Source organism: Engraulis encrasicolus, chromosome 24 (genome assembly GCF_034702125.1).
Source record: "Engraulis encrasicolus isolate BLACKSEA-1 chromosome 24, IST_EnEncr_1.0, whole genome shotgun sequence".
NCBI classification, from domain to species: domain Eukaryota; kingdom Metazoa; phylum Chordata; class Actinopteri; order Clupeiformes; family Engraulidae; genus Engraulis; species Engraulis encrasicolus.
In genome coordinates, this window is record NC_085880.1 from 22,212,116 (window position 1) to 22,236,818 (window position 24,703).

The window sequence follows — 24,703 nt, forward strand, 5'->3', positions numbered from 1 at the left end:
CCAATATGGAGAACCACAAAGATTACACAGCTCCCCAGAGTAGACCAATGTCGTAGAAATGGAATTGAAATCTTAGGAGAGGAGGCAAAACAACTTTTGGAAACAACTCTAGGAAGACCAAATGCTTGGAGCCGTTCACAATAGTGCTGAAATGGCCGTGTAATCCATATGTCTACATTATTATTACTACATAACATTACACTTAGCTGACGCTTTCATTTTATTCAAAGCGACTTACAGTTATTATTATTTTTCGGGTATTGGTTACAGGCCCTGGAGCAATGTGGGGTTAGGTGCCTTGCTCAAGGGCACTTCAGCCATGGATGGAGAGGACAGGGGAGATTCGAACCTGCAACCCCTACATTGAAAGACCAACTCTCTGACCACTAGGCCACGGCTGCCTACATGAATATAAGTCATGTCTACATGAATATGGTGCCCTGGTCAGCACGGGGCAGATGCTCTTCACAAGGGGGTGCTATCATCGTCCGCACCATGGCAACCCAGCCGGTCTATAGGAAGGTGCTCTTACCAAACAGCAAGTGTTGACTAGCTCAAATTATGTACTGGTCCACTGTCCATGTGGCTTTTAGCAGTGGTTGAGACTGACAGCTTTATCGAGGGAACGCACAAACACAAGCTTAGAAAGTCATTCAAGTCACACTCTCTCATAAGAAATGGTATCCTGGCATGCTGAGGAAGGGGAAAGTCACAGTGTCACATATCATAGTCCTGTCACAAGAGTCAAGTAGAATTTGAAACTGATTCACTGGCATGCTTTGAGCAAGGAGTCAGGATAAATTAATATATTGGTAATGAATTTAAACTGGTGATTATTAGCAATAATCATTTCAACAGGGTAAAGGTTATTAAACATAATTTAGCTCACTGTTAAGATTCTGTTTATCATCACAACTAGTTTTTCCGCAGCACTTAGGGTCGTGTTATTCACACTTCTGTCATAGGACACTGGATACACTTCTATAAGGCCTTCACTAAATAAGCAACTAGCTATTGACAGGGTAGAGAGAGAGAGAGAGAGAGAGAGAGAGAGAGAGAGAGAGAGAGAGAGAGAGAGAGAGAGAGAGAGAACAAGATAGAGAGAGAGGAGGGAGGGAGGGAGGGAGAGACGTAAAGTGGGCTGGGCTCTTCTCCTGTGGACCTGTCGCACAGGATATTTAGCATAGTCAGTCCCACTCTGCGCGAGGACCAAGCTCGCAGTGCACAGCTGTCTTCATGTCAGACAACACAGGAGGAGGGAAACTGCCGGTTTTACACTCGCAGCCACAGGAACTTTCTACATGACGACAACGAATATCCAGGAGAATTACTAACGCCAGATAAACTCGCTTTTACCGCGGGATTACTGTCAACAGACCGGGATACAATGTAAGTTATTTCTGTTTACGCACGCGGGGCTGCCCGTTGTCTCCTTTTGGATGTTCCATTGGCAGTCATGGATGGGAACTTTGGTGTTTTCCCGTCTGCGTCGTCCAGAGCGTCGTCCAGAGGCGCTCTGATTGCAAACTCATGCCACAAACACCACATATCCATGATGTTGTGTCACCGGGGGAAAGAATGCCTTGTGTAGCGTTGCGCGCATCAGATGTCCCCCACAAATGGCCGGGGCATCTAGCTCAGGTTTGATTGTCATATTCGGTTGAATGGAGATCGCCAAATAACTAAACATAGACTGTTATCATTGTGGTATTGCCGTAAGGATAAGATCTTACGTTAGAGCAACTGCGGGCAAACTGTTTTTGCACAGCAACTATTAACTTAGTTAGGCCTATATATTTTCCAACAATAACTAACGATTACTATAAAGCAACTGTGCGTCAAAAAGTGTATAGTGCATGTTTACAAGGTAACATTTGCTTCGTCTTTGAAATGATGGGTTTGAAATGATGGTTAGCCTACTACCAGCTGTCACACAGATCATTTTCGAGTAAATTATGTCAGAGGTGTCAACATGGACCAGCCAAATTCACAGCATTTACACATTCACAGCAGAGTCAATACACATCTTCCAACTTCTTTTAGGATAGCCTACGTTGTTACAATTCCCAAAGCGCAGAACTATGGCAAGTTAGACACATAATAATTACACATGATATTAGACTGTATTCAAACAAAATGGCACGTCTAGCATTTACTTTTTCTTTGTTTAAATGTGATGTCTATCAATTCGTCGTTGTTATGCTGTAAAACACTTGATACTCATCCACCGAGAGAATATTTTAGAGGGCAAAAATATTTGTGGGATCTATCCAAAATTGATAGGTGGCAGGTGTTCTGGAGCCACAAGAGACCAACAAGAAAAACAGAATTCTACCCCCCTCCCCACCATGCGTCTCTCTCTCTCTCTCTCTCTCTCTCTCTCTCTCTCTCTCTCTCTCTCTCTCTCTCTCTCTCTCTCTCTCTCTCTCTCTCTCTCTCTCTCATCAACCAGTTGCGCTACAGTTCACATTGTTGTTGAAGTATTTTAACAATTCCAATAACATAAAGGTTAATGATGTTATTATTTACACCATATAGACTTTAACATATGAATATTCCTAATGCATATTATTAGACTAGGCCTAATGTATACCTAAATATATAGGCAATGGGAAGCCTACAAAATTCTGGTAATATTTTTCAGTGGCATGAAACGAAATTGTTTTGCATGCAGTTGCTTGGGGTTCCTGCTTTTCATGAAGGAAATATAGGTGAATCATTATTAGTAGGCCTATGAATTAATTAATTAATTAACATTATTTGCAATAGGTCGAATAAATAATTACTGTGACGGGCAAAGGAAGGGAATAATGCATAGCATAATAGATTTCGCTTATATTGTTATAAAATATAGCTCAAGTGAAAATAGGCCTAATTTTTCTCTTTTTTTGGGGGGGGGGGGGCTTGTTTGGGGAAAATAAAATAAAAGCGTAAAATGGTTAAATTGGGCCATAGTTGAAACACAATTTCATACCACTGAATGAACGTTATTTTTTTAATCATTAGGCTGTAATTGTGTAATAACGAGGCTGTTCATAGGCCTAGCCAAAACAACGGAATTTACCATATGAACTAATAAAACCAAAAGTGGCCAAATCCATTTGTTTAGGAAGTGTGGTTTTGCTTCAGTTCATAACTATAGTTATGACCTATACGACTTGTCCCTGTTGATTGGTGCGTCAATAGACCGTCAACAAACGCCAAGGCTACGCATAAATGAAATCAAGTAGAGTTTAAAAAAAAGGCAGACTCAAATCGGTCGCGTAGACTAGGCTACTTAACACATAAATAATAGCCTATAACATAAGCCTATATTTTAGGATGCTCAGTTGAAATTCTTCTATTTCATGTTTGTATGCAGCCTCCATGAAAATGCAAATAGCTAGGGATAACGAAAGAGAAAACCAGGCTTTATATTTTTTGGAGACTGGACACACTGAGTGATTTAAATAAAATAGCCTACGGTTTGTCTCCATCCCAAACCTATATAATTTTCATTCACCCAACAACACTGACTCCTTGTGGGATAGTTGTCCATTTTTGTTTGCTTACGCTCAGAGCCGACTAAATAAAGCATCGCCATACAAAGAGGGACACCCCCTGTGCTGTTTAGCGCTAAACACATGCGCGTCCCCATCCAAAGTCATTTTTTTGCTATGCACTTGTGTAAACAGCAAAAGCGCAGTTACGATGAAAACGTAGTATAGGCTGTGGAGAGCCAATGGTGAAAAACATAGGATTGTGAAAGTGGCATGCGAGGGGGGACATCGTGAAACGGGGGTGACACACTCAGTCAAATGCAAATGGCTGTTAGAAGGGGAGAAATTAACATCTACAAACACTGGACAGAAATTCCATCTGCCGACTCTTCGCGCCTAGCCTTAATAAGTTCCCAGACAGCGAAGTGACACACATCTTAATCAAGCCCTAATCCCGAGAATTAATGCTCGGCGCGTTTATGAATAATTCCACGGTTGATGTGGAGCGCAAGGAAATGGGGAGCAGCATGCCCGCGTCCACGCCAGCAGATGGACTGGGCAATCTCTTGAAAAATGAAGTGATTTCTTTCTCCGTTATCATTCCTTCTATTAGATATAGCCTATTTTTTAATGAGATCAATGTCTCCCTGCTGATGCAAGTGAGCTGTCTTTTACGCAAGCCACTGACCCACATGGACAGCAACACATTTAAAAAACTGCTGTTTCAGATACTTTGGGAACACGTGTTTTGATCTCTCCGTAGCTATAGATATTACAATAGGCTAAGCACAAGAGCGTTATAAGTTGAAATAAAGACAGGACATTATTTGAAATGCAATAACCCTGGTGCAAGTTACAAAAAAGGTAGGGCCAATTGCGAAATGTAAAAATAAAACGTCTCCAGCGTTTGAGCAACACATTAGGCTCTATTATAATAATAATAATTATTATTATTATTATTATTATTATTGTTATTATTATTATAACTGATCTGAAAATCGCATTCTTTAGATAATCACTAAAAAGAAAGGGTACTTTGAAACACTCAAAACATTCGTTCGCAGGGGGGCAAATTAGGCCTACTTCTCTCTTATCCTCTTATTCTCATCTCATTCGTCTTAAGAGACATTAGACATCATTTTCATCATCCTGCGAAAATTATTTGGAAAATTTGGTTCAGACTGCAGATTAAAACTCGTCTCTAAATAATCAAATAATTTATTTGTATTCTATTTTCTTTTCGTAATCACGTTTTTATGTGTGCCCTGGAAGATTAACCAAGCCCCATTACACGCAGTAAGCGTCCATTTTATATAGGCTCCTACATGTAGCCTATTTTATGGATGGCAATTCTAAGAACTTTTCAACATGTAATTCACCTAACATTTTGAGTTGATCCACACCACTCGTCTGCCCTATTAGTCCTTGACGCTGGACTAAAATATGACTCCCAGACCACACTGGTTGTGCGTAACGGTAGCGTAGCAGCAACCTCCAGCGTGGGTTGCGCGTCAGATGCAATATACTGTGGACCGTGAACAGACACCTCTACTGTAGCAATGAGGTGTGCGTAAATAGGGGACCCGGTGTGCCGGTGTGGGGATGGGGCTTATGGAGGTACTCGTGTCCCGTTCTAGATGAAACAACTGTCTTACGTCAGTCCGCACCCAGTGGGCAACGTCGCTGACACGGCGGCCATTCATCACTGTCAAGCTGGAAATGTGCCCTGCTCATAGTCTTATTTCTGAGCGAAATACAGCACTTCTCAGACGCTGTTGCATGTCTACAAAGGGCAGCTGTTGGTATCAGCCAAGTGGCCTCGTTGTGTTTGCCCACAACTCTAAATTGGCATGACGGGAAAGATGGATGTTTAAACACACAGGGACATCAGGTGGGAACCAGTACCTCACTAGCGTTTGCCATGGTTTTTATTTTCAATGCGGGCTTATTATAACATGAAGCTGATGCTAAATTAAGACGTTAAAGCTCACAAAAAAGTCTTACACTTGAGGTGGACAAGACCTGGAGAGTGGAGTGATTGTAAATTCGTTATCTGTTCAAACAGAACGGTTAATATCCCGTAGAATCAGACATTGGCCTGTACTCTGTGTTAAGATAGCCCTCGCTATCCCTGTTTTAGAAGAGTCATCTTACTAAATCTACTGAGCACACTTACCATGTGTTTTCCCAAGGCATCCCGTGGAGTGCGCCTTGGGGAGACCTCACGTGCCATTTATACGTGGTTGTCAAATACATGCCTTATCTACAGTATGTCCATATTGCTTTGAGCGGAGACCACCTTGTCAACATAACAAAACCAAATTTACAAACAAATATTGTGTCAATGATGCCCAATAAAATTCGTATTCACGTGCATTTGGCAGACCGGTCTAAAATCGTAGGAGTTGCGTTAAGCTGGCCACTCGACTTGAAAGAAGGCCTGTCTGTTGGAAACTTGGTTGGTTAAAATGCTGGGACACACAAATGACGTGCAAGTCGAAATGGAAACCTCATCCTTTATCTGGATGATTTCAAATGCATAAGTTCATGTGGTGGATGTCAGAAACGCGCTCTACTTGTAGCAGAGTAATTGTCATTCAGATATTGTGCACAGAGTCGGCTAACTCCTCCTGATTTACAGTAGACCAACCTGTAATATGGTAAACTGCAAAATAGAAAGATGGATGCTAGGTCTCAAATGGCGCTTCAGGCACTATGTTTCAGTGCGTCTGGCGATTACGCACTGAAACAAGGTTCCCGAAGTGTGCCCCATTTGAGACTCAGCGAGTGTTTTCATAGATGTCCCTTGAGAGCAAATCTGTCTGTGTTGTTGTGCGTCCGCTTGCATCCAGTTCAACACAAGTGAATTGTTGCAGGAAGGACCTCGTTAAATCAGAGCTCTGGCAACTTGTGGTGAATTCAAATAAACTTTGGAGTGGCTTAACGCCCATTCCGTGGCTCCGTTGATGTCAGGCTTTATGTGGTTGCTTATCTCCTCACCCCATGCGACCTGAACACCTTCCAAAATGTCTCCTTTACATCTTCAACGAGGAGTTTCCCCGAATAAGCGCCACTATTAGGCGTTAGCCAATGGCTATTCATATACGACTGCGGCCTACAGCTACAGTTAACCTACGCACTCGTGGTTCCACCAGTAAATTATGATGTTCACGTGTCCCTGTGTTATAAGGGTTTGCACTGTAGGCCTACATCTAACCTGCCATTAGACATATCTACAAATTTTGATTTACCATTTTGAGTCTCTGTAGCCTGTTTGCATACACTGACGCATACCGTACAAAAACTAGAAATAACATATAGGCCTAATTATGCCATTTCCTAATTCTTTCAATAATTACAACTGTGAATGTCCAGTGGTAGGCTACTGCAACACCTGTTTGTGTGGTGACTATGGAGATGACAAAACTAGTGGTTTGGTGGCGAACAAACTGAGTGTCTCTCCACCGTCTGCTCCTGCAAAGAATGACCACCAAGACAAGTGTACCCCTAACAGCCATGCCTGCTGACATGAGCGCTGAACCAGAAACGCAACTGGGTGAACCTGGTGTGCAAAGACACTGAATGCGCTTGCGGGGCTAAGCTAATGCTAGCAAGTACCGTAATCAAGCCATCTCCCTGGAGTGAAATGTCAGACTGGAGGTAGTGGACGGTTTGGTCGGTCGACTCTCCATTCATTTAGGATTCATTGTGTATTTCGAAAGGTGTTAAATGGTTGGATCATTAGTTCGATTGTAATTAACACTTTACTCTTGAATATTAGTTAATTTTAGACTAAAAAAAACCTCAACTAAAATTACTTTGCCCGTGACTTGTGTTGAAGTTTATGGACTATGGAAATTCGCGTACTAAATAGTGTATCAGGGTTCACTCTGTGGTCATTATCATCGCGCAGACTATGGATCTTTCAGATTTTACAGCTTAACGCTATTCATGTGAACTACAACACCATCCTCTGTAACGCACACCACACACAGACCACTCTAGAGGGCTCCAGGGTCAACATATTCCCCATTTGAAGCGCAATGACATTATGGTTATGAAGTTTGGCATGGGGGGCGGAGATGCAGAGTCAATCAAAGGGACCTGGTGAGGTCAACGCTATTAAAGGGACACAGGTCAATCATAGTGCATACCTGGACATAAAGTCGGGGTCAAAGGCTGGCTGGCTACTACACAGCTCACGATATATTCAGTTCACAAACTGGCTGGCCTCAAGGAGAGAGAGAGAGAGAGAGAGAGAGAGAGAGAGAGAGAGAGAGAGAGAGAGAGAGAGAGAGAGAGAGAGAGACCTACGTCCGACCCAGAGTCCGCGTTGTGAAAGACAGCCATGACATCATAAATCGTAAAGGGCTTTGAGGGAGTGATCGTGAGGCCATATCTTTAAGGTGTTAACTGCGGTTGTATAAATAAACGAGCTGTTATTTTAGGCTCCATTACGCGTCAGCTCCCCTCACAAGACGGCTATTTAAGTACCAAGTGTCACCATATATTTTACCAACTTAACTATGCGCGACCGCGGAGTGCGTCTTTCCACTAACGAATATCAGCTCATTGCCAGCATTGCGCACGGGACAGGCGGTTGGCGCTCGAGCTGTCTACCATGAAAATCGTTCAAGCAGGTAGGACGGGGGCTGATTCGGAAGTACTATGCGGAGGTCAGACGGAAGAGTCTCATGTTTACTGATAAGACGGCAGATCGTTTTTGCAGGACATTGTTGGTTACGTCGACCTTTAGGCTATCCATGTAGGCTAAATGATGTAAGGATGCTCACTGTGGAATTAGGTACTACACTGCTGCGCAGAACCACAGCATCAATACATAACCCAACTTTCATACAATCCAGTTTGACTGTCCATCTTATCGAATAGTTTTAGGCTGTATAAGGGAAGATGCGCAAGGATGTATCTGTGGGGATGCGGCTTGGCGCGGGGGCAATACCCTTTGCTGATCAAAATGTGGTTTTGAAAGTAGTGATGTTGGTGCCGATAGGCACAATTCCTATCAGCCATATTATTTGGGTACAAAATGGACTTCAGTAAATACCCCCTGTATTAGCCTACATGTTTGTGCGCCATTAGGTTATTGTACTGCATGGTGCTTGCATTGTCTGTGGTGGGAATGAGGGAAAGTGTGGCACCCTACTGATTTTTGTCCTTGCTGTTTGCAGAGCCTGGCAGTCGGGGTTATGGATTTTAACCTTCTTGGCGACAGCGAGGCCCGAAGCCCGGCTCTGTCCCTCTCGGACTCGGGGACTCCTCAGCATGACCCAGGCTGCAAGGGACAGGACAATAGCGGTTAGTCCTCATCATTTCATTAGCAATTAACATCCAAATTACTTTATCATAATACTACTACTACTACTACTACTACTACTACTACTACTAATAATAATAATAATAATAATAATAATAATAATACTACTACTACTAATAATAATAATAACAATAATAATACTAGCCTACAAAAACAACACATTTTAATTACAATAATCATAATTTCACTGCATATTTCCATGTGATGATAACTGCTAAATAGAGGCTTGAACATCCCTATTATTAAACAAAAATGCCCGTTAAGCCTATTCATTTAATTATGACAATGACCTTACACAATGAATACACATTTGCTGTATTGCTGTCTAGGTCAATATGACCAGTTTCATTCATGCGCGCATAGGCCTATCTTATTGCATAAAACTTGCAGGCATACATTTCATGGGTAGCATCACTGATCGATTCCTCTCGCTTTCCTTTCAACCATATTAAAACGTCTAAGAGCGAGCAGATATACATGCAATGATTCCACAGCTGCCAGCATGAAATAACAAGCGCCTTCGTTTAAAATGGAAACTTTTTGTGTTTTATACGTTCCTCTATTTAAAACAGTAGGTCTGTATTTTCTTAAGCGATTGCATTTATAACTGCATACAAAACTAAACATATTTTAGTTTATAGGTTTTTTTCCTCCTCACAAGAGGAAACTGAAATAGGGGGGTCGTTTTGAAGCCTTAATGCCTTGCGTTCGACAGCCAAATGTGTTCACCCGCCTTAAGAACTGTCTATCTCTGTGACAAATGAGGACGATGGGGAAGAAAAGGCAAACATTTATGAAGTTCGTGCGAACTAGCAGACAGCGTGTCAGGCGGTGGGGCGGCAGCGTTCAGACCTCGCAAGTGTGACTAATGTAAACTTACTACAGACAGTAGAGGTAGGGAGCAGAGCGGGGCTTATAGGACATCGCCAGAATGCGCACCGAGGATTAGATATTACCGCCCAGGAATGATAACGAGCTACATTGGCCAAATATTACGGGCTCATAAAATCGCGCCTTTCCAAGGCACACTCTGAGAGCCATCTACATTCTCTTTATTTACCTTTTCTCCGACATCAGTGAACATGCGTTTCTGGAGCCGCGGTTACTCAGTAGTGTAACATCAGGGAATAGGAGACAAAGCTGTGAGTGAATAGTCTACCAACGTTGTAGAAATAGTCATCTCGTGAAATAGCCTACATTGAAAAGAATCGTTTAAATCCATTTTTGGTAGCGTAATATTTTGAATTAATTCCGCCTGACGAAACTTGACCCTACATGGACAGCCCAAATATGCCTAGACTGGAAGCTATTCTTTTGTTGCTGTTTTGTTTTCATTTGTTTTGTATAAGAAACCCCACGGTGGGGGCACGTGGAGCACCTTCATAGTAGGCTATGTCAAACTGCTTAGCTTGCCCCCAGCATAATAAATACTGATGGCTTAGAATAAACATCACCACAGAGGTGGTCAAAGCTGCTTCCTTCAGTGATCATTTATTTGCGTCATGGAGCAGCTTTGCACATTCATTCACTCAAACATATCAGGAAAATTAAACCTTGTTGCGTAATAAAACGTAATAAAATATTAGCATACGATAGAGGATAATGAGATATAAAACGACTAAGAGAACTAGGCTATTCAAACTGCAGGGGCGCAAAAAGCCACTTGTGGACGCGTGGCTCGGGGGATAACCTGTCACGCCAAGAGGACAACTCGAGAACCGCGTGCTGATAAATTCAGATTTAATTACCCCAAGGCCAACTGCCTGACTTCTCGCGCTCGTAAATCCTGAGGCATAACGAGACGCCGCACGCTCCTGACACCCAGTTCAACACAAACCCGACTGCGAGGCATCAAAGGAATCCAAAAGAAACGCTTGGCGCTGAAAATACGCGGAGACCCCACGCACGCCATACAGACAATAATGGACACTTTTAATGACATTAAATTCCGTGCGCTTTATTTGCAATTAAATATTCAAGACTTCCTTTTCATCACGTTGGGTGCTATACCTTAACGTAGGCCTATAATTGCTTTAAATTGTTATTTCGATTATATTAAATTCCAGATAAATTATAAAATGACATTAGGCCTAAATAATAATCTGCCTAAATACACGGGAGGCTATACTGCTCATCTGCCTAAGTTTTAACTTTTTAACAAAGACTTGGAATGGAATAATAATTAACAATTAATCATAAATGCTATTGTTTTATGTCTGTATAGGCCTATTGCAAAGATTTAGTGAAAAAAAAATGATTTCAACAGCTTTACAGATGAAATACCCGAAATATAAAATTTGACTTAAAAAAAAAGAAATGAATAAGGACCTATTCACTCACTGTGCGATTTGGAAGTGTTAAAACACACACACACACACACACACACACACACACACACACACACACACACACACACACACACACACACACACACACACACACACACACAGTACACGTCCAGATACATTGTCCACATTTTGCACAATAAGCCAACAGACTCCTCAGTTATTTTGAAGTAAGCTTTCGTCAAGTGCAGATCATTTCAGCAAGCTCCATAATAGACATAAATGAATGCCTATGTGTCTATGCATGTCATTGCCCCTGTACCTTAACAATGCATGAGCAGCAAAGGCCTGAGCAGAGTCTATAAGTCATGGTAAGACCAGAAGCCACGGCTAAGTAAGGAGGCTGAGGCAGCCTGCCGTGTCAGCTGGGCTGTGGAGTCTGGGTGTTGCTATATAGGCAGCAAAGTATGTGTACATCTTGCAGCGTTAATTCAACACTAAGAGAGTATGTCCAACACTAAGGGTGTCAAATCAGACTCTCTAAGAGTTAAGAGTTAACTGGGTAAAATAGGGGCTACTGTGTGATAGTTCAGAGGAACAGATGTTTGCACATCCCACCCGATGGGCCAGGTGCAGGACAATAAAAGCAATAATCCAAGTGAAAAAGAATAAAGTCCGCAATACTGCTCGTCTTCTGTGATTATTTAATTGAGCGCAACATTTCGACCTTCAGGTCTTCATCAGGCAAAATAATCACAGAAGACAAGCAGTGTTGCGGACTATTCTTTTTCACTTGGGCTACTGTGTGATAGGTCTGGCCGGCTGGATGGGTCTCCCCGAGAGGCTCATCGTTTAGAGGCTCTGGGTGAGAGTTAAGCCCTGGCCAAACAGCTCCAGACTCGCCCTGCCTGCCTGCCTGCCTGCCTGCCTGCCACCGCCTCTCCTCGTCTCATCTCATCCACAGGGGATTATCCTTGCCGGCTAATTTCTGCCGCTCTGTGGGGTCTGCAATTTGCCAAAGCAGGCAGGGGAGGATTTCTCTCCCAGACCAGACATAACAAATGCTCTTCGGTTAGAGGCCTGCCCTGCCTGCCTGCTTGTGCCTCTCCTCCTAAGCCTGCTACTGTGGTTGAAGGTGTGGCGGTGTCATATGAGTGAAGGTGATGGGGTGTTTCTGGGGCGGGTGTTGTTGGGGTCTCACCCTTCTGTTACCTGTGGCATTATTGATTATTTTTATCACAGGGTGCAGCAGTGATACAGTTGACCAATAGGGCATTTAGCGTACACACTCACACACACACAACATACACACACAAACAGTGAGGGATTTGATGAGCCGTGATTTTGTTATTTACCTGCATACACGACCTGGGGCTGGAGCCAGCAGAGAGAATGTGGCATTTCACACACAAGCACATCAAATAGTATCTGAATAAAGGAGATCTGTATCTGTTTGTGCAAGCTTAGTGTTTGAACAAAAGACTTTTTTTCATGGCACTTGGCAAGAAACTTCACTGCACTACTAAGTACTGGTGTGAAATCTGTCCACCTCCCCTTACATTTCTCTTGATGAATAGCAAATCTTTGTCTTTTCACCACTCCTTTTCTGACAACTCAGCATTTCTCTCTCTCTCTCTCTCTCTCTCTCTCTCTCTCTCTCTCTCTCTCTCTCTCTCTCTCTCTCTCTATTGCTGTGGTCTGTGCGTCTATCTAAACATACCGTCTAATAAGCCTCACACTCACTTTGTCTCCCTCTCCATCTCATCTCTCCCTGTCTCATTCCTCTCCTTCTCTCTCTCTCTCTCTCTCTCTCTCTCTCTCTCTCTCTCTCTCTCTCTCCATCTCTCGCTCTGTCTATTTCTCTCTCTTAGACAATGAGAAGTCGCATCAGAACCAGACGGACGAGTCCAACGCGGAGGACGGCAGCCTGAAGAAGAAGCAGCGGCGGCAGCGTACGCACTTCACCAGCCAGCAGCTGCAGGAGCTGGAGGCCACCTTCCAGCGCAACCGCTACCCCGACATGAGCACCCGCGAGGAGATCGCTGTCTGGACCAACCTTACAGAGGCCAGGGTCCGGGTCAGTACCACCTACCTGCCTGCCTATATACTACTATATTCATTTACTGTCTGAACCAATCTCACCGAGGCCAGGGTCCGGGTCAGTACCACCTGCCTATGTAGGCCTATGTAGCCTATACTATGTACTACCTATGTACATTTACTCTCTCTTTACTGGACCAATCTCATCGATGCCAGGGTCCGGGTCAGTACCACCTGCCTATGTAGGCCTACTATATGTAGCCTATACTATGTACTACCTATGTACATTTACTCTCTCTTTACTACTAGGGTCCGGGTCAGTACCACCTACCTGCCTGCCTATATACTGCATAACGTGTACATTTACCCTGTCTGGACCAACCTCATCGAGGCCAGGGTCCGGGTCAGTACCACCTGTCCTATTTGTAACCTACCACAGGAATATGCATTGTGAATTTACACTGACTGAACTGGACCTGGATCTCAACGATGCCAGGGTCCCGAATCAGTACCAGCTACCTATATAGTGTATACATTTCTTTCATTCTTGACCAACCTCACTGAAGCCAGTGTCCACGTCAGTACCACCAAGGCCTACTTGCCTATACTGTAGAAATACTGTGCATTTACTCTGCCTGGACAACCTCGTGGAGGCCAGAGTCCCCTCTCATGCCTGTCCAGCTACCTAACTACTGTGTACGCATCTATACATTTACCCTGCCCAACCTCGCCTAGGTTGGTGCCAGAGTCTGGGTGAGTGCCTGCCTAAACACCTATGCAGGTAGACAGCTACTATGACTGGACAACCCTCAGTGACCTCAGTCAGAGTGAGAGTCAGAGTTAGTTCAGCCTGCCTGTCCGTCTGTCTGTCTGTCTATCTATCTACTCTGTCCGGACAAATCTCAATAAGGCCAGAATGTGGTCTTCCTGCAGTCTATCTGTCTGTCTGTCTGTCTGTCTGTTCCATTGGGACTAGCCTCACAGAGTCCAGACTCAGGGTGAGTGGTGTGACATGTCTGTCTGTCTGTCTGTCTGTCTGTCTGTCTCTCTCTCTCTCTGTCTGTCTGTCTCTCTCTGGACCCAGGTCAGGATAAAGCCTTGTCTCTGTCCATCTATATATCAGAGTCTGATCCCACCTCAGAATGGCCAGAATGAGGGTGACTGGTTTTGAAGTCTGTCAACAGGCAATACATGTACTTTTTTTGGTCACCACTGAGTTTAGACGGACCTGTCAACCCAGATGAGTGGAGCCAGGATGAGAGGCCTCTTTATCAACTTAACAGGCGCCACATAAATCTCATAAGGATCTAGTAACTAATTGGGACTGTGGAACTTCACCAACATCTTGTTTGGGTGTGTGGTAACTAAAAGCATTTTCACACTTGGTCCCTTTCAGCAATTTGAGCGAACCCAGACTTGTGACTTGGGGCCTTTCCCATTTGTAATTTCTACCCCTACCCCTATGCCTTCCCCATGCCCCGCGTGCTTTCAAATGAAGCTGTAAGGTGTAGGGCTTGAAACGCAACCTGTACGAATTGAGTTACCCCTTCAACAATCAGGGAATGACACTCACAGCTGTCACTAATTCCATGCATTAGATTAACGTTAATAGCAATTTTTTATATGTGCGTTTCACGGAGAAAAGAGCCATCACACATTAGGACAATGTTAAACGTAGTACAATGGAATAATTATTACCACTTTAAAACCGTCAATTGCGGCGAAAATGCTTTAACTGTGCTGTGTGCTGTTGTGGATGCCGCGGCTTGCCGCCAATTTTTAAATGCATTGGCAATTCATTCAGGGAAATCTATTGTAGCCCTCCGTCGTGGAGTGTGGTGTCGGAAAATCTCCGTTCGGAGGGGTGGAAAGCCCTTCACCGTACCCCTACCCCTCTGTCTGAACGTGAATCGAGACGCCACTACCCCTACACGTGGACGCGCAGAACAGAGGGGAAGGGCAAAGGCGTAGGACTAAGGGGTGTAATGGGATTTACCGTAATTGTAACCAGACCACTTTCAATCGAACCAGACCTTTGTTGACGTGGTCTCAGTATGGTTCACTTAAGAGTCCTGACAAGTTACACCTGTGACTAGGTATAATCGCCCAAGGAGAGCTCTAGAGGACCGGGTGTTATCAAAAAGAGGACTGAAACCCCATAAAGGCCTAAGGAGACCAGAAAGAGCAGTCGGTTCTTTTTGTAATGCACTCACAATAAAAACAAAAACAGAACAGAACAGAGTCCTTTTGCTGTCAGTTCACTTTTTGGACAATTTAAAGAGGACTGAGTTTGATTCACTTAAAGGGCACTATATGTGAAAATGTCTTAAAACATAGTGATAAATAGAGCTAGAGCTTATATGTGCAGTTGTGTTGTGCCTACAGTAACTGGAGTTTAAATGGGAGTGAGAGCCTTCTGGATCTAGACCTCCTCCCATCAAAGATACAGCCATCTGGAACATGTAAGTGATGTAGAGACTGTAGATAACTGTGTGCACTAAGCAGTATTACGTACGTTAATGCTTGTGCACAAAAGCAATATTGTATAGCCTAACGTATAGGCTATAAATGTGTGTGGGCACTGAAGCAATATGTGCGGATGAGTTGCTTGTAAGGTAGCATTAAACAGGTTTTCACAGCAGTGTGGTGACAGACTAACATCAGTGTAACATTACGGTGCATCTTATATAAAGGTCTGTTTGCATAATCAGCATATTGTGAAATAATCTCAAAGCCACGTGGCGGGTACTGTTCACTACACTTTTGACAGGTTAGATTGTTTGAAAAGCAGGATTTGTGTTTAGTCTAGTGGCATGTGTTTGACATGAGGGGAGGTAAATCCTACTAAAAGTGTAAAATTGCAAAATTTGAGTTGTTTCCAGGCTTGCTCTAAAAGCAGTGGATAACTTTAGATCGGGAGTTCACTTTAATAACCTGTATACAGTAGGTCGAGGTTACTGCAGCATTTACTGAAGCTTTTTTTCCCCAAATGTGCATGTTGTAGTTGTCATTTTAGTTAAGTTCTGTTACAGTTAAATGGCTGGAAGTATCAGTTGTTTTGTGCTGCATTTTAATTTACACTTCAGAAAGTTTATGGCTGCTTTTCCCAATTTTTCTGTTTGATGTTGTGTTGACACCTATTGGCACCAAATGCTAGATTTTGTGGATGTGCATATAATTTCTCAGTTTTTAAGCAATAGCACACCACATATTTTTCCAAACTAATCTCTGTGAATTGGCTACACCAAATTACATGATTTATTCTTCAGATATGTTTGTCAACTTCGAGTATCAATGAAAACAACTTTAGTAGTCTCTAAGATTCATCGCACCCTCTCTTAGGTAGGCCTACTTGCGGACTTTCCGTATAATGAAAAACAAATTCAAAGAAAAAATGTCTCTGTTTCACTTTATTTGTGATTCAGTGTTTGTTTAATTGGACACAAAGCAATTAAATCAAATGATTAATTCATTTCCACACAGAATGGAATGTTATCTGCATTTTGAATCAAATTGGATTTAATCAGTATGTGCGTTATGGCAATGCATGCCAATTGGGGTGGATAGAATATTGCAGTAATAGTCACTTTAGGTAGACTGTACGTCATCTTATCTATTGCCATGTTTTTTTAGCGTGGGTGGTGGGGTCATATTGGCTTCAGAAATGGACACATCATTTGCTCTCAGAGTTACGGCCTGATGGAGATGTACAACCGCATTTCTACAAATGATGGTCATGTGTGTCCATTGCACACCCGATGTGTTTCAATCCTTTATTCCCTGCATTTACAACCCTCTCTTTGTGCCCTTCTCTTCTCGAACACTCTTCCCCTTTTTGCATTTCTTCTACTCTCTTCTATGGCAAGTTCTTCTCAATTTCACTTCTTCTCCACTTTTCTCCTCATATCTTCTTTTCTCTACTTCTCGCTTCTGCTCCCCAGCTGGCTCCCCAATGGTGGCGATGTGTTTCTCTCTGCACAGACAGAATGTGCTCAGGGTAGATGATGCTGCTCCCCCCCTCACACACACATTACATTAGGGGGCTGGTGCCTCTCCAGCGGCTGGATTAGGATAGGGTGGATAGATGCATGGATGGATGAGGTCTCCACACCACATGACAGCTCTGTGGGACGTGCAGGGTGGGTGCACAGCTAGCTGACACAAAACTCTGGGCAGCAGGGCCCAGGACACCAGGCATCCAGTACCCAGTACCCGGCGGCCCACCACAACCAGGATCCGCCCTTATGGCACTGCACCATACTGGGGGGCTGGTCTGGGCATAGCAGGGCCCTAATCTGGACTCTGGTGCTCTGGTGCTCTGGGCTCACACTCGTTGGTGTCCTCCAGTCAGCTGCACTTTTGCCTAAGCTCCATGTAAAACAGCTTAAGCCCCCCTCAGCCCGGGTGACATTACGTGTTACCAACTGTTGCAGTCTCTCCTTCACGGGCTATCACTGAGCTGCGAAAACGAGAGAGAGAGGAGAAAAAAAATTGACGAGGCGGCCACTCCACTCATTCCTGGAGAGGAGAGGAGAGGAGAGGAGTGGAGAGGAGAGGAGAGGAGACGGGTGGAGGGATTTCAGGCTCCCCCCCAAAAAGCCTCCACTGTGAAAATATGAATGTCTTGGCAGCGTCCTTTCTCAGATAGCTCATGTCATGGTTCATCAGGGTGATGTGTTGTGGCGAGGGCTGTGTGTGTGTGTGGGGGGGGGATGACACAGAAGAGGCTTTCTGTCTGTGGAGCTTTAGGTGTGAAGATGGCAGTCTGTTGAGCTCTTCACAGTAAATTCAGCAGTGTCAATTCGACACTTTAGAGAGGAGGATCATCTAGAAGAGTGTTCAATTTCACTCTATGGGTTGAATTCACACTGGAAATGTCCTGTGTGCTGTGCAGAAAAGATGGCTCTCGTCTTTGTTTTTGCTTTTCTTTCTTGCTATCGATATTCCGCTGTACTCGTGTCCTTCGACGGCCTTCACTGTCCCTAGAACTCTACTTGTTTTTTTTTTCTTCTCGTTACTCACTCTTTTCATCTTCATTTGGACATGGTGCAGTTGCGGTCACTGCTAGTTACACTGATCATTACCTAGGCAAACATCACTTATACAAATGGCAAAAAAGCACAATCCTTTGTTCTAGCAACGTCTACTTTGAGCCCTGAGGTGCTCTCTCTGTCCCGCTAATAAACACACACACACGCATGCACACACACGCACACACACACGCACTACGGCTGTAACGATACACTCAACTCACGCTCCGGTTTGTATCACGATTCATGACCTACAGTTCGATACACCCCATGATTTCATATTTGCCAACATTATACATTTTATGAATAAAAACTATGATAGTTTATAGGTTACAAGAGAATAGGTTACAAGAGGCTACTAATATATATATTTTTTAAGTTTCTATATAATAATGATAATACTAGGAAGCACTATCACTTCATATCATGTGGTTGTTTTCTGGGCAGATAGGTATCAAAATGTTAAAAGGGCATATCACGATACTGCCTCCCTGTATCGCGATACAGTATCGTGACTCTGTGTATCACAATTTATCTGTTCGATACAATATCGTTACAGCCCTAACACGCACGCACGCTGTATATGTACATGTACATTCAGTCACATAGCTTGCTCATGCGCACAGCTTACACACAAACATACAAACACACACACACACTGTTCATGGGCAGGTGAATACACAACTTAGTGAATGACAATAAAACTACAACTCCACCCCACTACTACCACCACCCTTTCCCCTCTAACGCCCCCCTCCCCTCCCAACACATACACACACACACACACACACAACACACACCCAACACACACACACACACACACACAGACACGCACTCGCCCCCCGGCAGCCTCTTGTCTCCAGCCCGCCTCCCCTTGCGGTTGGCAACTAATGCATCACAGCACTGCTGCCCGGTGTTAGAGGAAAGGTCACATAGCATGCAGTCTTGGTTGTTATTTTGAAAGAACAACAGCAGATTGGACAGACGCCCTATGGCCTCTGTGTGTGTGTGTGTGTGTGTGTGTGTGTGTGTGTGTGTGTGTGTGTGTGTGTGTGTGTGTGTGTGTGTGTGTGTGTGTGTGTGTGTGTGTGTGTGAGTGTGTGTGTGTGTGTGTGTGTGTGTGTGTGTTTGTGTGAGTGGTGGCCCCATGAACCATGCGTGGTGGAGACTAATCCCCTTGACTGGACCCCATTGCTACGCTGTGCTGCGCCGCATAGGCCGCATGCCTTCCCTCTGTCATGTTGATTTATGCAATTGGGAGAGTATGCCGTCCCTGCCGCGGAGATCCAAATGCTAAATCATATGCCAAACCAGCACTACCACCACCACCAAACACCACCACGCACCACCACCATAGCAACTGCCCCAGCAACCACAGTGAGGGGTCTATCTAACATACGCTGGGGGTCAGACCACACTAAATCTTGCACTACCAACCACCACCAACAACAACTACCACCTCACACTGCCATTCATAGCAACTGCCACAGCAACCACAGTGAGAGGTCCATCCAACACACACTGGGGTTGAGAGGGGGGTGGCAGACTACACTAAAAAACGCACTACTAACCACCACCACCACCACCACCACTCATTCCACCATCCCCACTCATAACAACTGCAACTTCAGACGCATCCAGGGGTCCGATCAAACACACACTGGGACTCAGAGGGGGCAACATTTTTAAAAATTTAACTGGGACCGGAGAAGATTATACTGAAAGGCTACTGGGCTCTCACTTGGGTCTTGAGTCTACCAACTACAGTATAATCTTCCACAATACCAGTAGCGGCGGTAGCAGTCATGGCCAATCTAGCCGCTTAATGCGCGCCGTACCTCCAGTGGGACGCTGTAATAGAAATTGAAAGTTAACTACCATAGTACTACAATACTATGACATGAAACAGGGCATTTAGTAATGCACTACGACTTGGTCATTGCCATTCTGGTAACAGCAAATTTATAACGATGTGTCTTAATGGGCTATGGGGACAGGGGGACTTTCGAGTGCAGGCCAGGGTACAGACAGTCAGACCACACAACACGGCTACTGGGTTCCCTCGCTTGCCTCTTAAACCCCTCTGCCTCTTGCACTCTCTAAGATGGCATGCAAGTGCTCTCTTTAGAGTGGCCCCCAGGGCCGTATTACACCTAATGCACAGGCTAGATACGGTCGCAGCTTAGGGGTCCCCCCCTGCCAGCCAGGGGGGCCCTGAATGGCCAAAAGTGGAAAAGAGGCAGAATTGTGAAAAGCTGCAATAGTGAAAAATGAATCTGTCATGTTGTAGACATGTTATCTTTAATTCATAGCTCCTAATTAAGACACTGTCACTGTGTGAATTTGTTGGCAAATTTGCCTTCCAGGGGGCCCAAAGCGACCTGTAGCCTAGGGGTCCCAAGCTATGTTAGTCCGGCCCTGGTGGCCACGTATGAGTGATGTGGAGTAGAGAGATGCCACTACTATTGTCTTTTATCTTTAACTCTCATCTCCTACTACAGTATGTACTGTATATGTAGGACTGTACACTAAAAAGAGATCGGGATGAGATCAAATTAATTGAAAACTGCAGGGGCCTAATAAAAGCGGTTTTCAATTGCACCAGGCTCTCTTTAGGAAAGTTTATGACAAGTTTATCTAGGTAGCAGTACATTCTGGCTCGTGGAATGTCATTTATTCAAACACAGACGACAATACATACAATATATATTTTTTAGAATGTATTTGTATTGAACAAACACCTTCTTCATCCAAAGCAATTCGCCATGTTAGAGCATGAGAAGCTGACATTATAAATAACAGTCAGAAACATTTGAATGCATTTTCATGCATCCCATTCATGTGTCTCATCATACTGTATGTATACCCGTGCAGTACGGTACATATGTGGTTTGGTCACAGCTTATATTGAGCCTCTCACGTACAGGAGATGACATCGGCGATATCATCCATATATCCATTCAATGTGTCCGTCTCGTCTCGTCTCGTGTCCTCTCATCTCTTCTATTCTGTTCTGTTCCGTTTCCCTCAAGGTGAAATTGCTCACCTCTAAATCTCGTACAAGCATTCAATCCCCGTTTTGATAGTCAAATACTTCCAAGAAACAGAAATGGTGTGTGTGTGTGTGTGTGTGTGTGTGTGTGTGTGTGTGTGTGTGTGTGTGTGTGTGTGTGTGTGTGTGTGTGTGCATGCCTGCGCGCGTCCTTGTGTTTTCTTGTCTTTGTGTGTGTGTGTGTGTGTGTGTGTGTGTGTGTGTGTGTGTGTGTGTGTGTGTGAGCATTGCCTCTGGGCTTTCACTGCTGTGGTAGATTACTTATCAGTTGGAGGTTGACACTTCAATCAAACACACGCGCGTACAGCAATTTGCTTTTTAAATATTCGTGTACTGGTTTCAGTTAAGTTTTGCATACAAGATTGTGCATTGTTATCTGTGATCTATGCTTCTAAATGTTTGTAGTTTGGAATATATTGAATTACATGTGATCTACCTGCAAGCTAATGTGTAAACCATGTGTAAACCAATTGTGTGTGTGTGTGTGTGTGTGTGTGTGTGTGTGTGTGTGTGTGTGTGTGTGTGTGTGTGTGTGTGTGTGTGTGTGTGTGTGTGTGTGTGTGTGTGTGTGTGTGTGTGTGTGTGTGTGTGTGTGTTTTGAGAAAGTACATATGGTTGCCCACATCACACCCAATTTGAATGAATGGTATCTGGCTTCAGTTCTTGTTTTGTTGTTTGTCAGCCAAATTTACAGCTTAACGTGCAGGATTAAAGAGAAAAGCATGGCTTAGAGTCAGACTGTGAATGTGACTTCAGAATAAAAGCATAAAAGGATAAAGCAGTGACAGATTTTTTTTGTTCTTCATTTTTAAAATCTGTGAAATATCTCAATAGCTTCTTTGACTTAAAATGTGCTGTCTTCTATATGTTAACATTTAACACAATAAAAGCTAATTTAAACTTTTTTGTCTTTTTTTAATGAAAAAAAACCCCACGTTTTTCCTATGGATTGTTCTTGAGGTTGTTTAAAAATAATGGTTATAAAAATAATAATTATAAAATATAATGTTATTATAATGGTTATTATAAAATATAAAAATTCAGAGGCTATTTCTGTTCAAAAGAGTTGAACACTGAAAATGTCAAACAGTCATTTGATACATAAAGTACCCACAGTGATTAAATCAATATTACTATTTAAAGATGCTTCATATAATTAGTATCCTCCCCTTATAATTGTTTATAATGCCGAGATAAATGGACTGTCGTTTATGTAAAAGTCCTCCAATTTACAAACAATGCCTTTAGGCCTTTTTTTACAAATGCACTTCCATCTTCTATTGTGTCTTTCTTAATCCACATATCCAGTTCTTCATGTAACGCTCTCCCCCTTTCTACGCCCCCAACTCTGTCTCTGTCTCTGTCCTCTCTCTCTCTCTCTCTCTCTTCCTCTCTCTCCGTCCCAGGTGTGGTTTAAGAACCGGCGGGCCAAGTGGCGCAAGCGCGAGCGCAACCAGCAGGCAGAGCTATGCAAGAACGGCTTCGGGGCGCAGTTCAACGGCCTGATGCAGCCGTACGAGGATGTGTACTCGGGCTACTCCTACAACAACTGGGCCGCCAAGGGCCTGGCCAGCAGCCCTCTCTCCGCCAAGAGCTTCCCCTTCTTCAACTCCATGAACGTGTCGCCGCTGTCGACGCAGCCCATGTTCTCCTCGCCGCCCTCCTCCCTGCAATCCATGAACATGGCCTCCGGCATGGTGTCCTCAGGGGGCGTGGTGACCGGCGTGCCCACCTCGGGCCTCAACAACCTGGGCAACCTCAACAACCTCAACGGGGTGGGGGTGGGCGGCCTGAACTCGGCGGCGGTGGCGGTGTCGGCGGCGACGACGTGTCCGTACGCGGCGGCGGCGGCTGCCTCGGCGGCGGGGCCCTACATGTACAGAGACACCTGCAACTCCAGCCTGGCCAGCCTGCGGCTCAAGGCCAAGCAGCACGCCAACTTCGCCGCCTACCCCACCGTGCAGAACCCCGTGTCCAACCTCAGCCCCTGCCAGTACGCGGTGGACCGGCCCGTATGAAGCAGCCCAACTCTAAGTCCCTGCCCCCTCTACACACCCGCCCCCCACCTCCCAAACACACACACACACACACACACACACACACATACACACAACCCCTGGCAGTACGCGGAGGACCGGCCCGTATGAAGTCCCCTCACTCTAAAGCCCTCCCACCCTATCTATACACTCCCAAAACACAACCCCCCACCCCGAAACATCCTGACACACTCATACAGACACTATTTTTCATACAGTACACACATGCCTATTATACACACACAGACCAAACTTATAAAACATACACACACACATATGCCCAAGAGTACGGCCTAGACCCATCTGTTCAACACACACACACACACACACACACACACACACACACACACACACACACACACACACACACACACACACACACACACACACACACACAGAAACCTCATTTCAGAAACCAATCAAGTCCATCAGAGCTGGCGAGAAAGCACAGGAGAACACTGGGACTGATCCTCAGCATCTTTTTCTCATTGGATGGTGCTACGTGGACGACGTGTTGGGAATAGACGGCGAAAAGCCAGAGGGAAAAACAAAGAACCCAAAAGCGGACGGAACGTGCTGAAAAAATGCAGTGAGACATTATGGTCCAAAACAGTCCAGCAGTCTGATGGTTCTCTACAGTCGGTTTTCGGGAATCTGAGTGTGGTTCCTGACATGGTCTACACTACACCTATTCTTGTGCAGTGCCTCATAAACTCAGGCAGTGAAAACAAATGAGAGAGCCTGAGAGCTGAGACCGAACCACGGCAAAGGCAAAAATAAACCTTCAACAGTCAAAACTGAAAACCGGTACCAAGACAGATGACTGAAGCATTAAGCCACATCCAATGGTACACCAAACCCCTTCCAAACTTCGCCAGCAAGAGGCCCAAGGGGATGTACATAATGAACTATCTGTTTTTTGTATGTGAACAACAAACAACAATAACAACAACAATGACAAACAAACAAACAAAGACAATGAGCAAAAAAAGTGAGACCTTTCACAATCGAATAGTACTTTGAAGATGAGACGAGCATGTTCATCAAGAGCTGAACCTAGACGGGAGCGCTTGGCTCAGCTCGGATCTCCTCTAGGAATTTTAATCTTTGTTATGAATTCCATTCACCCTAGGCCAAAGGTGAAAGGTCAGGGGTCGCTGTCAGAAGGAAGATGAAACTTAGCAGCGAATAGAGTCGGAGGCAAGATAAATAACCAGCGACAAGGTTCGAGAGAGACTCCATCCGAGAGTCTACCACATGTGGTACAGAAAGTCAGAGACGTTAGGGCATTTTCTTTTGGGGAAAGGAGGAACTGAAGTTTTTTTTTCTAAAAAAAAGCCATTGAATATATAGATTTGTGTGGTGTTTTCAAAAAAGGGAGTCTATAATTGTAAAATAATGTATGTAAGAGTGCAGTTGTTATAAAAAAAACAAGCTTTTTCTGGT

General features: G+C 44.3%; 1 protein-coding gene across 2 annotated transcripts; it reads left to right on the forward strand.

Moving 5' to 3' along the window:
• The first annotated feature begins 1,213 nt into the window (after positions 1 to 1,213).
• Positions 1,214 to 24,703, forward strand: pitx3 (paired-like homeodomain 3). Of its 2 annotated transcripts, XM_063191994.1 has the most exons (4): positions 1,214 to 1,389; positions 8,669 to 8,795; positions 12,971 to 13,176; positions 22,628 to 24,703. In XM_063191994.1, exons 2-4 carry the CDS (start codon positions 8,687 to 8,689, stop codon positions 23,237 to 23,239), a joined length of 927 nt encoding a protein of 308 aa, XP_063048064.1. In that variant the 5' UTR covers positions 1,214 to 1,389; positions 8,669 to 8,686; the 3' UTR covers positions 23,240 to 24,703. The 2 variants fall into 2 exon arrangements, with proteins under 2 accessions (XP_063048064.1, XP_063048065.1); XM_063191995.1 differs by lacking the exon at positions 1,214 to 1,389 and having other exon boundaries at positions 8,583 to 8,795.

Coding starts and splice junctions, on each gene's coding strand:
- pitx3 (XM_063191994.1), top strand. CDS start 8,687: ATGGATTTTAACCTTCTTGGCGACAGCGAGGCCCGAAGCCCGGCTCTG. Junction 8,796..12,970: donor CAAGGGACAGGACAATAGCG/GTTAGTCCTCAT, acceptor TCTCTCTCTTAG/ACAATGAGAAGTCGCATCAG. Junction 13,177..22,627: donor TTACAGAGGCCAGGGTCCGG/GTCAGTACCACC, acceptor TCTCCGTCCCAG/GTGTGGTTTAAGAACCGGCG.